Source organism: Amblyraja radiata, chromosome 12, assembly GCF_010909765.2.
Source record: "Amblyraja radiata isolate CabotCenter1 chromosome 12, sAmbRad1.1.pri, whole genome shotgun sequence".
Classification (NCBI taxonomy): domain Eukaryota; kingdom Metazoa; phylum Chordata; class Chondrichthyes; order Rajiformes; family Rajidae; genus Amblyraja; species Amblyraja radiata.
Genome location: NC_045967.1, coordinates 50,242,302 through 50,259,820, shown reverse-complemented (window position 1 = coordinate 50,259,820; position 17,519 = coordinate 50,242,302). Strand labels below are relative to the sequence as shown.

Here is a 17,519-nt window from a genome sequence, read left to right as displayed (position 1 = left end):
TCCCTTCAGTCTGTGGTTATGCCTGGATTTGGATCGAATGTGTTGACTCCCTTTTTTTTTTTAAAGTCCTGAAGTTGACCGAAGTTCATCTTTGTCACCAATATCTGGAACAGACTGAAAGCAAGTGGCAGTGAAACCTAATATCACCCATCAAGCTCAGTGTTTTTTTGAACTATAAGAAAACAACTTGACTCTATGTACAACCTTTGTAACCTGTACCCATAACATTTATCTTCACTTTCTGCTATGTTCGAATACACTATACTTTCCTTGGTAGCAGTATTATTTTTGTCTGTGATTTGTTTTGTAGATCTGTCTTCATAGGACTATCTTGCTCTACTTCTATCCCATCATCATAAGATGACATATCATGTTTCCCACATCCTTTGAATGTTTTCTATTATTTGGTATCTACTTTCCTTTAATTGTCATGGCTGCTAATAATGCTACCTAATTTCTGTTTTTCTCTTCTGTATGAATATTTTTAAGAGGCACTAGGAGTTGGCTTCCTTTTCAAAAAACTTAATTTGGAAACTTTATCTGAAAACTGGAGTCAATGTTTGCTTAGACTACATTATTGAATTTGTTAAGAATCTTTTCTAAAAAAAAAGATTTATGTGACAAAGGAGAAAACCCGATAAGGTGGTTTCATCTAGAGCAAACGTTTAGGCAGACAAAAATGCTGGAGAAACTCAGCGGGTGAGGAAGTCTGAAGAATGGTCTCAACCCGAAACGTTGCCCATTTCCTTCGCTCCATAGTTGCTGCCTCACCCGCTGAGTTTCTCCAGCATTTTTTGCCTACCTTCGATTTTCCAGCATCTGCAGTTCCTTCTTAAACGTGTATGCAAGGCAAATAAGACTAAGCACACAGAAGTCAGGATGACTCTGCCATGGACTTGTATTTCTAATTGCAGCATTCGAAGTGTAAAGTGCTTTGCTAAGCAAGTTTAGCTTAAAAGAGGTAAACATGATTGATGCATCCCAAAACTGATTTCGCACAAGGAGGGGATTAAATGGTATCAAATGGAACAACATTTTTTTGCTTTTGACCTTAATTGAAAAATGCATTTGTTAAATTCATAATATGGTGGTGCATTAATATTGTGATACCAATATATACAACTGTGAATTATTGTTATTTGCCTACGTTGTACTTAATTAGACCCAGGAACAGCTTCTCCTCTGTGAGAAGGTTACTGACCAGTCATGAATAGTTAGGTTATCTTTCAACCTACCTTCAATGTGGACGCTGAACGCTATCTCTGTAACGCCACAAGGCTGAAAAACTATATTCTGCACTCTGGTAGTTTACTCTTTACACTATCTATTGTACTTGTGTATGGCTTGTTGTACTCGTAGTACGATTGAATTTATTTGGATAGCACGCAAACAAAAGCTTTTCATTGTGCCTCGGTACATGAAACAATAATAAACTAATTCCATCTTCACCTCATGGTGCTAAGTTCTGAAGGGACGTGCTCTCCTGCTTCTCGAGCATTTTAACAACGTTAGGACGAATCCAGTATCTCAAAACGGCTATCTCCAACGTACCTAGCTAACTACACTGTTAAAGGGTAAAAAGATTATGATGCTACTTGTGGACAGCCCAATATAGGGAACATTCTTATTTACACTGTGTATTGGAGGAGTAAAATAAGATTTGCTTTAAAAAATATATATTTTTAATAATCATAGATGGCAACTTTCATTACTCATTTCATCTACTTTCTGTTCAAATCTTTTCACTGAGTCACTGACTTTTCCATCCAAATGGTTATGCAATCATTCATAATCTATTTGCACTGCGGGTGCACGTTAACTAGTCTTATTGTAATGCTGTACATTTTGGTGAGATATTTGTTTAACCTGGAAATGACTCCACGCTGCCTAATGGTGATTTGAATATTCACAAATGTAATTCAGGACCTCATGATCATATAAATACCAACCTTTCGGTACTGGCAGGATTTATTTGGAACAGCATGGCCTTTGTTTTCTCAAGGAAAATTAGGAGTCCAGTCTTGTGCAGCTTGTATCTACTGCTTTTACATTTATATCAGCAGATAATCTGCTAAATACGCATCATTTGGAAAGGAGTCTGTGTGCATGGGCCCTGAAAGAATGGGGGAATGTCTTTTCCATTACCGTTGGTTTAGTAGAGACAAAGCTTTGTGATTATATTGTTTATGTAACACGAAATCTTTGAAAAATTCCACAGCAGAAGAAAGCAATGATGGATCATGGATCAGCAGAGAACATAGTTTGCCATCACCACTTATGTCACCGAGCCCGCACTTGACCTCCACTGTTATGAGAGAGCCAAAGAGGCTGCGGCCTGAAGAGGAAAGTTACATGGGTGTATACCAAATGCCACAACACCAGCCTGCTGTGGATTACAAGTATGTTGACAGTTCATTTTATTATGTACAATACTTTTAACCCTTTCATCACTTATTTACTATTAATTTCATATTAAAATCCTCTGGTCATGCAAGGATTTTTAATGACTGTTTTAAATCTCAGCAAGATTATTTCCAGAGGTGCAAAAGGCCAAATGGCATGCTCTTAGTTCGAATATTCTTATAAACCATACTTTCTTTAAAAGTGCTCAGTTATGTCCTGCAAGGTGTCAAGTTCTTGAGTGTTGAAGCCTGCGTCCAGGCAAGTGAAGAGTATTCCATCTCACACCTGTCTTGAGTCTTGTTGATTATGCATAGGCTTTAGAGAGTCAATAGGTGAGCAGCTCACCACAGCATTCATAGCCTCTGACCTGCTCTTGTGGCCACAGTGTGTATATGGCTACTCCAGGTCAGTTTCTAACCTGCAGGATATCAGCCATAGAGTCATGCAGCATGCAAATAGGCCCTTTGGCACAATTCGCCATGCTCACCAAGGCGTTTCATTTGAGCTTGTCCTTTTTGCCAGGGCTTGGCCCATATCCACCTAAACCTTTCCTATCACCTGTCAGGCCATTTTTTTAATGTTATTGTACCTATCTCAACCTCTATTCATATATCCACCACCCTCTGTGGAAAAGGCTGCTGCTCAAGTTTCAATGAATTCTTTCATCTGTGGAGGCTGTCAATGTATATTTGTAAGACAGAAATAGATGGGTTCTTGATTAGTCAGGTCATGGGGAGAAGGCAGGAGAATGGGGTTAGGAGAGAGAGAGATAGATCAGCCATGATTGAATGGTAGAGGAGACAATGGGCCGAATAGCCTAATTCTGCTCCTTTCACTTATGACATGACCTTTCCCCTCCCACCTCAAACCTATTGGTTCCAAAAGAAAATTGAACAACATAAATGTTGCATAACATGTAATGTTCAGAACAGGATCTTGGTGTAGAAAAAAATTGCAGTTAAGTAATGGAGATAATGAAAAAATTTGACATTTGAACGTCCGTTTGATATCTATTTATTTTGCTCTTCTACAGTAGTCAGATGTCCTGGTTGATTGCCCAGAGGCAACAAGAGGAAGCAAGGCAACAAGAGCGAGCTGCGATGAATTATGTTAAATTAAGATCTAACCTGCAACATGCTATGTGAGTTTTTAGACAATGTTTGAATAACATTTTAAATGATCATTCTTTGAGTAAAATCAGTAATGATTGTCCCATTTATGATGTTGCTATTTTCTCAATAATATGTACTTTTAATGATTCTTTCTGATCACGTTTTATTATGTTTTATTTCGTGCAATATTTAACATTTTCCTTTTGATAGGATTTTGTTATTCCTAGTTTTCAGTTTTCTCTACATCTGGATGTGTACACCCTCCAATTGATTAAACAGTCATCATTAATTCTGGCTACTTTCCTCTGCCAAAAGCCTATCTCCAAGTTTAGGCTGGAATGCTAAGATAACCTTTTTTATTTTAACATCTGATACCAATTATTGACTGAAAGCCTTCCAAGTGGCAGGTGCTTCTGTTTTTTTTATGTTTCATTCCTCTCTTTAATATCTCCCAATCCAAGCAAACCCTTGCCTAAATCCAATATTTTCTTCTCGATGCCATTCCTACCTCATGCCCTCTTGAACCTTCTATCTTTTTTAAAGAGACTCCATCTAATACTTATCAATAAACTAATAACTCAACCTCCTCATCCTACATTGAATGAGATAGTGGTGCAGCTACTTGTGCTGTTGCCTGAGCTTTAGGGTCTGTAGTGTTAGGGATGATGCCGGGTCTAAAATGACTACATCGACACACTTGCAGTAGGGTCAATCAACTAAGGTGATATTGTTTAGTTATCGTGAAGGATTGAATGCACGGGAACACCTTTAAGAATAGATCAGCTGAAACAATGGTTCTTCACACAACGAAACTAATTTATTACAGGTGATAGGACAATAGACAATAGGTGCAGGAGTATGCCATTTGGCCCTTCGAGCCAGCACCGCCATTCAATGCGATCATGGCTGATCATCCCCAATCAGTACCCTGTTCCTGCCTTTTCACCATATCCCCTGACTCTGCTATTTTTAAGACCTCATAGGAATAATATTTTTAAGACCCCAAAGGAATAGTACTCCCTCAATATTTGTAAGTATATATACTTTTTCCCCCCAAAGGATTATCCTTGTACATACGGCAGGACAATTGGAAATGCTGAGATTAGCGACAGTTAGAGAATTTGCCATTTTTCTTTTCCTAGTCGTCGTGGCACAGGGTTGATGGAAGACGATGAAGAGCCAATAGTGGAAGATGTGATGATGTCATCGGAGGGTCGTATTGAAGATCTCAATGAGGGCATGGATTTTGACACCATCGACATTGATCTGGTAATACAATACAGAAAAAAAAATGGTTGGGCTAATTTTAGAATTGAAGCCGGTTCTCATTGCAAATTATTTATTTCCAGCCACCGTCCAAGAATAGATGTGAAAGAAATGAATTAAAACCAGATTTATTTGATCCTGCCTCAATAATGGATGACTCGGTGAGTACCAGTGCAATAAGAAAACCAAATTAATACTTTGTTTGATAATTCTTGTCAACTTCGCTCTTAACAAAAAAAGTGCACAAATTTAAACTAGATTGGATTAAATTTATGAAGTACTTTTCAATGGAACTCTTTTTATGTTGCAGGCCATGCCTATAAATAGCATGTTTTTTAAATTATTTTTCAAAATATCAGGGTAAAGATACCATAATTTTAGAGCTGTCTATGAATTATAGCCACCGTGCCTTTGAGCATCAAATTGTTGGGATCTCTTAATTTTTGATCTTGGCAACTCATTTGGTGAGACACCTGGTATGGGTATGCTGTGTGGGTGCTCGGGATGATAGCGGTAGTAAAAAGGAAAATAAATAATTTGAGAAATACTGCACTAGTGACAAACTGGACAGGTGTGAATTTTATCAGTGCCAACAGCTTAATCACAGTTGTCCTGGGTCGTAGTAATATAAATATTCCTTCAATATTCGAAAAGTAATTTTTGGTTAACAATGGTTTACCAGTGATTGAAATACTTTTCTATAATTGAAACTTTGCTGCTGGCAGTGAGAGGAGGTTGTAAGGAAGTGATAGGAGCAGAATTAGGCCATTTGGCCCATCAAGTCTACTCCGCCTTTCAATAATGACTGATTGAATGACTGAGGAAATGCACCATATTAAATATTTGACTATTTGTCAATATTTTCATGGAACAGTATTTTATTGCTGCAGTGTTTCTGGAGTCAGCTTTAATTGCCTTATTATATTAGCACTTTTGTTTTTGGAGGTCTACACTTTACAGTTTTGTAAGTTAATAAACATTTGTTACTTTCCAAGAGAACCCGGGTGGCTTTTGGCATTTAAATATTGCATAATTTCTTGATATAAGTATCCATAGTGAGGAACTATATTACTTAAAGTATTTTGAAGATATTTAGCTGTTTGGTTGGATTTGTTAATGATTTGGCGTTTCATTGGTTTTTAATTAATTGTACAAAATGTTCAGTACATTTCACTGAACCTATTATGGTTATCTGAATGTCGTTGAGCAAAATTATAAATGGATGGAAAGAATTAACGTGTTAAACACAAAACTATGGTGCAAACAGTACAGTTTGACTGGTTTAAAGTTCACTTTCCAAGGAAAAAACTGCACGTGTGTGTGAACATAAATAAAAACAGAAAATGTTAGAGATACTCAGCAAGTCAGGCCGCATTTGTGGAGAAAAGAGCAGAGTATATCTGTGTGTCGTGTAGAGGCCACAATTGTTCAGAAGACAATTGCCTTTGATGCAATCTAAAATGAAAACTAGTGTTTGTCGATCATAGCTGATCTGTGTGGAGGAGTGTAAACAGAGGAGGAACAGGGAGCAAAGGAGACTTATTCGAACACAGCTGTAACTGAAGATCTGAACTTAAAAAAATATAACACTGGAAATACTTGGGCAGCATCTCTGAATGACCTTGCAGCAGAACCTGTGCCAACTTGGCACAGATAGAAAACTGGTTATCTAGGATCGTTGAATTAATTATTGAGTCCTTAGGGCTGCAATAGGGCATGCCTCAAGAGATGATGTAGTGCTGTTTTTTTAAGTTTGTGTCTGGCTTTGCTAGAATAAAGACATAGAATGGGAAGTTGAATTAAAGTAACAGTCTACAGGAAGCGTGAGGTCACTTTTGCTGTATGAAGATGTTTACCTGGAAGCCGCAATTAATTTTCAATTTAGTGTGTTGTTCAATGGAAAATTTAAATATGGATTATGGTACCATTTTGCAAAACATTTCCTTTCATTTTGAAGCAATCTAAAATGACCACGAGGTTTCATTCTAATTTGTCGTAATGAAGTCCAATGTTGGGTGATCAGTGCCTTATCTTCTCTCCAGGAATGTGGTAACTTTCGTGACTTAACCAGATTTTCCTGCTTGTCAGACCTGGACAATTCTGATGTCATTTCTTCCATGTGTAACATAGCTTTTTCCCCCCTACAAATTATATTTGATCATCTATAGTTCCAGCAATCCCTTATTTCAGATCTTCAACACTGTGGTATTCTGTGTCTCTTTGTTCCAGTTTGATCTTTTCCTTTTACTGTCTTTCATTTCCATCTGTTTACAGTCCTCCAAACAGATTAGGTTTTATTAATAACCTCTGACACCGAAATTAATTGTCATCTAGAAGTCAATGTTTTTCCCCTTTGTTCGACATCTTAGAAATGTCACTTCTTAGTTCTGATGAAGGTTGATTGCTGTGAAACGTTAACTCTTTCTTGCCACCAAGTCTACTTAACCTTTTGAGTATCCCTTATGTTTTCTATTTTGTCATGTATTTGTTGTATTTATAAAATGAATTCTAACAAAAGCTATTGTTTTTCTTTTTAGGTCCTCGGAGTTTCAATGTTCTGAGGAAATGAATGAATTGTTTATGAATGAAATGAGAGGTAGTTTTAAAAGAAATATTTTGGTTATTGCAGTTAAACTATTAAAACTGTACAGATTTTCTCCTTTCAGGAGAATGCTTATTGGAGTTGTTCACTGTTCACCTAGATTAAGTGCTTTGAAGAGGCAGTTTGTTGCCTGATAAATTGATATTTTAAGAGACTGTAAAATGATGGAAGCAAGGTAAATTCCTTCCAGTAGTGCCACTGTATTGTGTCTCTGATTAAATGAGCTTGGTGTAGTATGTTTGAAAGTTTCTCTAAACAATTATTTGACTTGATAAAGTTTGGGAATAGGGAACTAAATTTTAAATAAAAATATATATATGATTGGTGCTGATTTTATAATTGCGAATCTTGTTCAGTTTTTCATACTTTGAAATTCCAAACAAAAGGACGAGGTTTAAAAATTATAATAAAAATTAACAGCGTCTAAAATAGCATGGATATTCATGCTTAAGTAATTTTTAAATTTGTATTTTATATTTTATTCACATCTGTCTTTGCAAGCAATCTTCAGGTTAAATGAACTACAGCTGGTCATAGTACATTTTGTTTTAATAATGTAAATTAGTTTGAAGATACTAGTTATCAAGAAAATTACCCATTTATGTTATTCCTTAAACTTGGGTTCATGTTTTTAATTTTTACGGTAAATTTTCTGTCATAATTATAATAAAGTTTCTAATAACTCATAGAACGCTTTTCAACATTGTTCTGCAGTACTCTGGCAGCTGGTTATTTTATCAACTCTATGTTGATGTTAACTTATAATAAAAAAAAACAATGTACATGACACTTCTTGCTGGTTGTCTTTCATCTGTTAAGCTGTTTTTTTAATCATTCCATGCCTTAAACTGCTTCAGTACATAACCCCCAAGCCCCTGCTGCATAACTCCAGTTTATTTCAATTGGACAAATATTCAGCTTTATTTGCCAAAAAATAACTTGGTAATTACATCAGATTTTATTATTAGTTCATTAGAATGCCATGAAAAATTGGTTGTCTTCTGAAGAATAGTTTGCTTTTGCACACTTTTAAAACATTGCTTATATTTGGCATTACTGCCTTTATACCACTGCATTAAAAAAAACTGCTGAGGACTGTATATATGATTTTTAAAAATTAAGTGAAAGCAGACTTTTCTACTTTTAAAAATAATCCGTTTCGTTGTGAAGACAGTTCTTCAAACTGTATGTTTTCAACCAACTGAAATGTTTTATATTTACCTTATCCTGTTCTCCATATTTTGTTGTTCATTGTACTGTTCTGATTTGTATTTATGTCATGAAACAGTAACTTTTTGAATAAAATTTAAACCTAAAAGGTCGTGCAATGGTATTCATTGTACAGTGCTGTTGCAAATACTGAGATGTCTATTGGGTGTAAAAGTAAAATCTACCGCTATATGAAACTCAAGTTTGTATTTGGGTGGAAATATGGAGTTGAGGCACAGGATTAAATATATTATTGGAAAGCACAGAAGGCTTGGGGGCGCTGTATGGACTACTCTTGTTTTATGTTATTGCCTACAATAATCTGACAGTGAATAAGATTGAACTTTCAGAATATGAAATATGCCTTGTTTTGTAAGTTTATGCTGCAAATATAGATCTATCTGAAATAAAATATATTTAATGTGCTTAAAATTAAATGGACATTCAGCCACAGTGGTAGAAAATAAGTCAAAAATTATTTTGCACCTATAGTCATGAAGGCAATCAGAGTAGAGATAGAAAACTATGGGAGATACTAATGTTCCAAAACTTAAAATATTAATAAGCAAAAATGTGTGCATCATAAAAAGTCTCGGGAACAGCCCGACCTGAAACGTCCACCTATCCATGTTCTCTAGTGAAGCTGTCTGACCCACTGAGTTGCACTTGTGTCTTTTCTTGTAATCCAGAATCTGCAGTTCCTTGTTTTTAGATTTGTGTTGTAAACTTGATTTTTAAATCCACCCTTTTATACATTTTCTGAGCTTGATTCTTTGTTTCACTCCTTCCTCAGTTTCCTAATCTTCCCTGCAGATGCAAATTGAACAAAGTATACAGTTTAATCAGAGGTTAATACAAGTTTAACCTTGACCTTCTGCTTAGTTCTATTCCTCCTGAAATAAATCTCACTACTGGAACCTTTGTTGTGTGCTTACACCTTCATCATCTACTTTTGGTGATCTGACTACAGCCCCTTTGTTAATTTACTGCATACATAACTTTATTATCCAAATAGTATGCAACAATTCACTTTTAAAATTGAAATTAATTTAACAATTAATTAAATTTAACACAACTTTATTGATGTCTGCTATCGTGTCACCTCGATCTTGCTCAGTTACTAATTTGGTGCTGCCTGCAAATTGTGAAGTAGCACTTTGAATTTTTCGGTTCGAATCATTAGTTTAAACTAGGAATGCTCGTGTTAGCATCAATCCTTGTTGAAATATTACTGAAATATTACTCATAGCTTTCCAACCATTTTCTATTTGCCACTTGATTCCAGGTGATTTGATTTGAAAGCCTGTGGAAAGCCACATATATTCATTGCTGTGTCTAGGCTAATCAGTTATTTTCCCAAATAAATAAAAGCGTAGCCAATTTGTAAGTGCACGTTTCAGCACTTTAGAAATAATAATATAACAGCAGTTTGTCCGTGCTGCAATGCAGGGAGGTTGTTAGCCGGACACAAATTGCAGTGACGTAAATGACAAAATAAATGGGCGCCAATTTTTGTTTTAATTCGTGCACATTTCAGTTTTTAAAAAGTAAAGGCTGGGGTTGACTATTCATTCCCTTGAGCCTGGTCTGCCATCAAAAAATCATGTGATCTCTCAGCTCAACATTATTTTCCTTCCCTGTTCCCATAGCCCCTGATTCCTCTGGCACAATGTTTCCCAAAGTGGGGTACGCGTGTCCCCAGTGGTACGCAAAATGTCTTCAGGGGGTACGTGGGAATTTCAGCTATGTTCTACAGAAACATAGATTTATTATTAGAAAAAAATACTGTGGTTACGAATTATTTTATACATACATATTTGCAAATAAATTATATATTTTGTATGAATTCCCCAACTCAAGTTGTGATAGCTGCTGCATTTGGGTCGTTTGCAGACTCCCATGCGACAACTCATACATTTTCGTTCAGCCCCACTGGCCCGAATGCTTTGCACTTCACGTGCGTCAGCGACTAAGAAAGAGTAATGATATGGTCATGGGTAAATGTTTTAGTTAAGACGGGTAAGTAGATATCATAATAGTGCTCAGTTATTTGATAATATCGCGAGTGTGATGCTAGTTAAAATAGCAGGTAATAGGTTAGTATTACCTTTTTAGTGATACAATTGTTTTAATGATACATAGAACTGTACATAATATAAATATTATAAATCTTTTTTCTGACCCATAAATTCTCAATTATGGATCATTTGTTAAGAACTGGGTGTATAATACGCACAAAAAACAACTATAGAGCCAAATTTTGTCAAATATTTTCCCAACATAAGCAATTTCATCCTTCATATTGATGATAAATTATTTTAATTATAAAGTTATTTAGTGGATACTTTATTAATTTAATTCTAGTAATTATACATTATATTTTAGAAAACTTTTGTTTACATGCATACCTTAATCCAAAATAAAATATATGCAATTTTTCTCGACTTTTACAATGAAATACGATTGTTTTTAACGAGGGGTACAAGACGCTTACGAAAATTTACGAAGGGGTACACGGGTATCAAAACCTTGTGAATCACTGCTCTAGTATTTAGAAATATATAAGGTGTGTTTTGAAGTTATTCAATCACCAGGATTGTGCAGTGCACTTGCAGAGAGGATTCCAAAGTATCACCACTCTCTGAAATCTCTTTACAAGGCGAACCCTTTATTTTGAGACTGACGCCTTATCCAGAACAGATAAAAGTACAGTGCAGGAATAAATTATTTGGCCATTAATGTCTGTGCCAATCATGGTGCAAAGTTTAACTGATCTCGATTGCCTGCATGTGGTCCATACCCCTCCATTCGCTGCATATCCTAGTACCTATCTTAAATGCCACTTAAAAGAAATCAACCTCACTCTAGAATGTTGACAATTCCTCAAAGTATTTTGCATGACATAATGAGGTCACTTGTCACTTCCCATTTTAAATGCCACGGAAGAGACATTTGCCTACTCAATCTCCTGTCATGGCAGTCTTGCCATCCCAGGAACCTATCTTAGTGGATCTTAACTGAAGTCTCTCCATAGCAAGTACATTGGTCAAGCTGCACATCATTGTATAAGACAATTGTGTAAATATATAAGACGTCCCTGCTCTTAAATGCTCTTGCAATAAAAGTGAACATATAATTTGCTTTCTTAAATGCTTGCTGTGCGTGCACGTCTGGTTTCCATGTTTTATCAAGATCCTGTTCAACATCAATATTTCCCAAACTTTTTAAAACAACTTTCATGCCAAAGTAGATGTTAATTAAAAAAAACATTGTTGCTCATTACACTTGTTTGTGTCCCCTTGAATCCTCCCTGCGATTTTATTACCTGCGCACATTCCCATTTGGAAATGTTCCATTTGGCGCCCTCAGCCATATCATTAATACAGATTTTGTATAGTTGAGGCCGGGCAGTGATCTATATTGCCTCACAGACTGCCAACCTGAGAATGTTTTTTTTTTTTTTTTTGCGTTTTCTATTCGTTAATCAGCTTTTAATCCACACTAGTGTATTAGCCCCAATTCCAGGCTCTAACCTGTTCAGCAACCTTCTGTGAGAAACCTTATCATGAGTCTTCTGAAAATTCAACACATCCATTGATGGTTCCAAATCTGTTCAAATAGATGCATCCTCAGAATTCCAACTGTTTGGTTTTAGAGATACAGCCTGGAAACAGGCCCTTCTGCCCACCAAGTCCACACCGACCATCTATCCCCGCACATTAACACTATCCGACACACACACACACACGACAATTTTTACACTATACCAAGCCAATTAACCTACAAACCTGTACGTCTTTGGAGTTTGGGAGGAAACCGAAGATCTCGGAGAAAACTCATGCAGTTACGGGGAGACCGTACAAACACTGTACAGACAGCACCCATAGTCAGGATCGAACCCGGGTTTCAGGTGCTGCAAGCACTACAAGACTCTAGCGCTGCGCCACTGTGCTGCCCTTGATTTAGCCAAACGTGATTTCCCTTTCATAACTGTAATCGCCATTCAATAATTTTCTAAATGTTCTTGGTATCATATCCTTTAAGATTCCAACATTTTCCAACTGTAATGTCTTGCCAACAGTGGATAATTTTTGCTACGCTTAAATCTGCTGGTATGTTGACAAGATGGTTATCGCAGCATTCGCAATCTCCACAGACACCTTATTTCAAGACCTGGGTCATTTAGTCTTTGGGATTTCAGTTTTCAGGCACATTAACTTCTCTAGTGCAACAAAGTGCTGAGGAAACTCTGTGGGTTTGAGTCAGAAGAGGGGTCCTAATCTAAATCACCTGTCTAGTTTCTGCATGGTTGCTGCCTGACCTGAGTTCTTCCAGAACTGTGCTGCTTATGATTCCAGCATTTGTAGTTTTGTGTGTTTCAATTTCTCTGGTAATATTTATTTCTTTACTCAGAATGTATTTTCCAAAAGACAGTTGGTTCTTTAGTATTCTTGCATATGCAATTCACAGGTAAGTCCAGGCCACACAATGTGTTATATTAGCAACTGCTGTTGGATATTGCACAATTCCCACGGTAAAGTCAGTTAAGAAAATGGAATAGGCAAACAACGTGAAGAGTAATCCTGCAAATATTTTGCATTCTGGATCCAAGGATGATTATTTTACCTTCCACTTGCACCAGTTAATATTGTCATGAGGTACAGTGAAAAGTTTTGTTTTGCATTCTATCTAAACAGATCAGATATACTATACATAAATACAATCAAGTCAAATTCAAGTACAATAGATTGAGCAAATGGGAAGATGGAGTGCAGTATATAGTTCTCAGCATTGTAGAGCATCAGTTCCTTAGACAAAGTCCAATGTTCACAATGGGATAGAGGTGAATCAGACAATATCCTAGCTTATGGAAGGACCTAATCTGAGGAAATACATTCTTGCCATAGAGGGAGTACAGAGAAGGTTCACCAGACTGATTCCCGGGATGTCAGGACTTTCATATGAAGAAAGACTGGATAGACTCGGCTTGTACTCGCTAGAATTTAGAAGATTGAGGGGGGATCTTATAGAAACGTACAAAATTCTTAAGGGTTGGACAGGCTAGATGCAGGAAGATTGTTCCCGATGTTGGGGAAGTCCAGAACAACGGGTCACAGTTTAAGGATAAAGGGAAAATCTTTTAGGACCGAGATGAGAAAAACATTTTTCACACAGAGAGTGGTGAATCTCTGGAATTCTCTGCCACAGAAGGTAGTTGAGGCCAGTTCATTGGCTATATTTAAGAGGGAGTTAGATGTGGTCCTTGTGGCTAAAGGGATCAGGGGGTATGGAGAGAAGGCAGGTACAGGATACTGAGTTGGATGGTCAGCCAATATCATATTGAATGGCGGTGCAGGCTCGAATGGCCTACTCCTGCACCTATTTTCTATGTTCTAAAGCCTGGTAAAAGGGCAAGAAGCTGTTCCTGAGTTTGGTGGCGCATTCTTTCAAGCTTCTATACCTTCTGCTGGGTGAGCAGGGAGAATGAGGAATTATCAGATCAGGATAAATCTTTCATTATGGCTGCTTTTCCGAGCCAGTGTGGAGTACATGAAGTCAATGGATAAAATCATGAGAGGAATAGATCGGGTAGATGCAGAATGTCTTGCCCAGAGTAGGTGAATCGAGGACCAGAGGACATAGGTTTAAGGTGAAGGGGAAATGATTGAATAGAAACCTGAGGGGTAACTTTTTCAATCAAAGTGTGGTGGGTGTATGAAACAAGTTGCAGGAGAGATAGTTGATGCAGGGACTATCCCAACATTTAAGAAACAGATGGGGAAATGGGTAGGACAGGTTTGGAGGGCTATGGACCAAACACAGGCAGGTTGGACTAGTGTAGCTGGGACATGTTGGCAGGTGTTGGCCCATTGACCGAAGAACCTGTTTCCATGCAGTATCACTCTTTGACTATGATTGAAGCCTGATCTTTGTGATGGACTGAACTACATTTACAATTCGGCAATTTCTTGTGCGGAACTCTTCCCAAATCAAGCTGTGATACAACTTAACAGTGTGCTTATGGTGCAGAAATTTGTACGTCATTGAAGGTATGCTGAATTTCTTTAGTCTCCTAAGGTACTTCCTCTCTCCTTTTGTGTTTAGCTTAAAAAGTTTGTGATCAATTAAAAAAAAATGTACACATGCAATTTACACTTTGAATTCTCTCCTGTCATTTGCTACAGTTCAGCACTGCTGCTGGTAACTCACATTGACTAACATCCAGGTTTAGGAACAACCCATCAGGCTATTGAACACAACAAACTACCTTGGTTGAACTAAGGACTTTGGGCTTGGTTTTGCATATGCACTTTTTTTTCTCTTGAACTTTTTTTTGTTTGTTTATTAATATGTATTGAGTGTTTATAAATTTGTTGTGCTCCTGCAAATAAGAATTTCACGGTTTCTTAAATCATTCATGACTTGATGTGGAGGTGGAAAGGGTGCAGAGAAGATTTACGATAATATTGCCAGGACTCGAGGGCCTGAGCTATAGGGAGAGGTTGAGCAGGCTTGGACTCTATTTCTTGGAGTGCTGGAGGATGAGAGGTGATCTTATTGAGGTGTATAAAATCATGTAACTCAGTGGGATGGGCCGCATCTTAGGAGAGAAGGAATAGAATGCCTTTTATTGTCATTCAAACAGACAAGGTTTGAACGAAATGTCATTCCTGCAGTCATGACTTTACAAAAAAAAAAACCAAGACACACACTTAACACAATTTACACAAACATCCATCACAGCAAATCTCCAACACCTCACTGTGATGGAAGGCAAAAGTCTTATATCTTCCCGTTGTTCTCCTCCCGTGGTCCAGCAGTCCAACTGCAGTGTCGAGGCGACTGGGGCTCACGATGTTAAAACCTCCGGGTGTTTAAGCTGCATGGGGCGATGTTAGTCCCCGTTCCGAGTCATTTAAACCCCGCGATTCCGGCGGGAGAAGTTGCCGTTGCGGGAGCTCCGAAAAGCGGTCTCCCACCAGGGACTTGCGAGCTCCCGATGTTCATGTCCGCCGGGCCTGCGGCTGGAGCCTCCGAAGCACCGAAGTCGGGTTGCAGCCGCGCGCCACCACAGCTCTCCCCCTCCGAAGTCGGCCAGCTCCGCGATGGCGAGTCCGCAGACACCGCGACTGGAGCCCTCAGGTTGGAGGCCGCCGCCGCCGGCTCCACGATTTTAGGCCCAACGACACCGGAGACACGACAGGAAAAAAGTCGGGTCCTCGTACAGGGGAGAGATTAAACTTGTTGCACCCCCCCCCCCCACATATACAGTTAAAAAATAATAAAAATTAAAACCAAAAACACATCTAACGGGACAAAAATTAAAAAAAACAATGGACTGCAGTTGAGCTGCTGCTGTTAGGTGCCGCCCACACCACACCATCTCCACTTTGACGTTTCGTGTCGAGAAGAGTCTGAAGAAAGGTCTCGACCCGAAAAGTCACCCATTCCTTCTCTCCAGAGATGCTACCTGTCCCACTGAGTTACTCCAGCATTTTGTGTCATATCTTCGGTGTAAAGTAGCATCTGCTGTTCCTTCCTACACATTTGGACGGGTCTGTGGATAGGGCAGCTTTAGAGGGAATATGGAGCCAAATGCAGGCAGGTGTGACTGATGTAGATGGGACAGCATGTGGGCAAGTTGGGCCTGTTTGCACGCTGTTTGAATCTTATGACCAGGTTGCCAAGAACAGTGGAATTCTCTGCCACAGAAGGCAGCGGAGGCCAATTCTCTGGATGTTTACAAGAGAGTTCGATTTTGCTTGGTGGAACAGCGTCTCATATTTCGCTTGGGTAGCTTACACCCCAGCGGTATGAAGATTGACTTCTCTAACTTCAAATAATCCTTGTTTTCCCTCTCCATCCCCTCCCTCTTCCCAGTTATCCCACCACTCTTACTGTCTCCGACTTCATTCTATTTCTGTCCCGCCCACTCCCCTGACATCAGTCTGAAGATGGGTCCCGACCCGAAACGTCACCCATTCCTTCTCTCCGGAGATGCTGCCTGTCCCGCTGAGTTACTGCAGCATTTTGTGTCTACCTTCCGTTAGATTTCGCTCTTCGGGCTAACGGAATCAAGGGATTATGGGGAGAAAGCATGCACTTATTTTGGATGATCGTTCATGATCATATGGAATGGTAGTGCTGGCTCAAAGGGCCGAATGGCCGACTTCTGCACCTATTTTCTATGTTTCTATAACAGGCACTAGTCCGTAAATCTTTTATTAGACTATGCATGGAGGACAGTCAATCAACGCATATCTTTATAAGTACCATTGAAACAGGCAATAGGTATTAAATGAGTCCATAGAAGAGATAGAAATCAAATTTGGAAATGGACACGGATCATTATTGCAATGTTGTAAAAGATATAGAATGTAGATTCATTTTCTAATGAAAGACTTGGGATCTATGTCGACAGACAGACACGCAGACACACACACACACAGGCACAGACACACGGACAGACACACACACATAGACACGCACATACATGTAGACACACACACGCACATACATATAGACACAGACATACACAGATAGACACAGACAGACACACAGACACGCACATACATATAGACACACACACAGATAGACAGACACGCACACACACATATACACGCACTCACACACACACAGACACACGCACACAGACACACACACACACACATAGATAGACAGACAGACACACACAGGTAGACACACACATATACACGCACACAGACACACACACATATACACGCACACACTCACAGACACAGACACACGCACACAGACACACACACACACTCACACATACACACGCACGCACCCCCCCCCCCCCCCCGTGCAGCTTTTGAATGGAGATCCTCCCGCCAAGCCGGTGATTGACGGCCCCGCCGCCCAATGGGGATGCGGGACGGCCCGGGGGGCGGTACAGAGCGGCC

At 38.7% G+C, this 17,519-nt stretch overlaps 1 protein-coding gene across 6 annotated transcripts in view; it reads left to right on the top strand.

Moving 5' to 3' along the window:
• The window catches only part of stag2 (stromal antigen 2), a 148,046-nt gene extending 139,345 nt beyond the window's left edge, over nt 1–8,701 (top strand). For 4 of the 6 annotated variants that reach the window (XM_033030736.1, XM_033030738.1, XM_033030737.1 and 1 more), the window contains exons 30-34: nt 2,219–2,399; nt 3,437–3,544; nt 4,658–4,784; nt 4,865–4,942; nt 7,319–8,172. In XM_033030736.1, the coding sequence (XP_032886627.1) occupies nt 2,219–2,399; nt 3,437–3,544; nt 4,658–4,784; nt 4,865–4,942; nt 7,319–7,342 (518 nt within the window). In that variant the 3' untranslated portion in view covers nt 7,343–8,172. Of the gene's footprint in view, nt 1–2,218; nt 2,400–3,436; nt 3,545–4,657; nt 4,785–4,864; nt 4,943–7,318 lie in introns of all 6 variants that reach the window. The other 2 variants (XM_033030739.1, XM_033030735.1) reach the window with 2 other exon arrangements.
• The last annotated feature ends 8,818 nt before the right edge of the window (nt 8,702–17,519 follow it).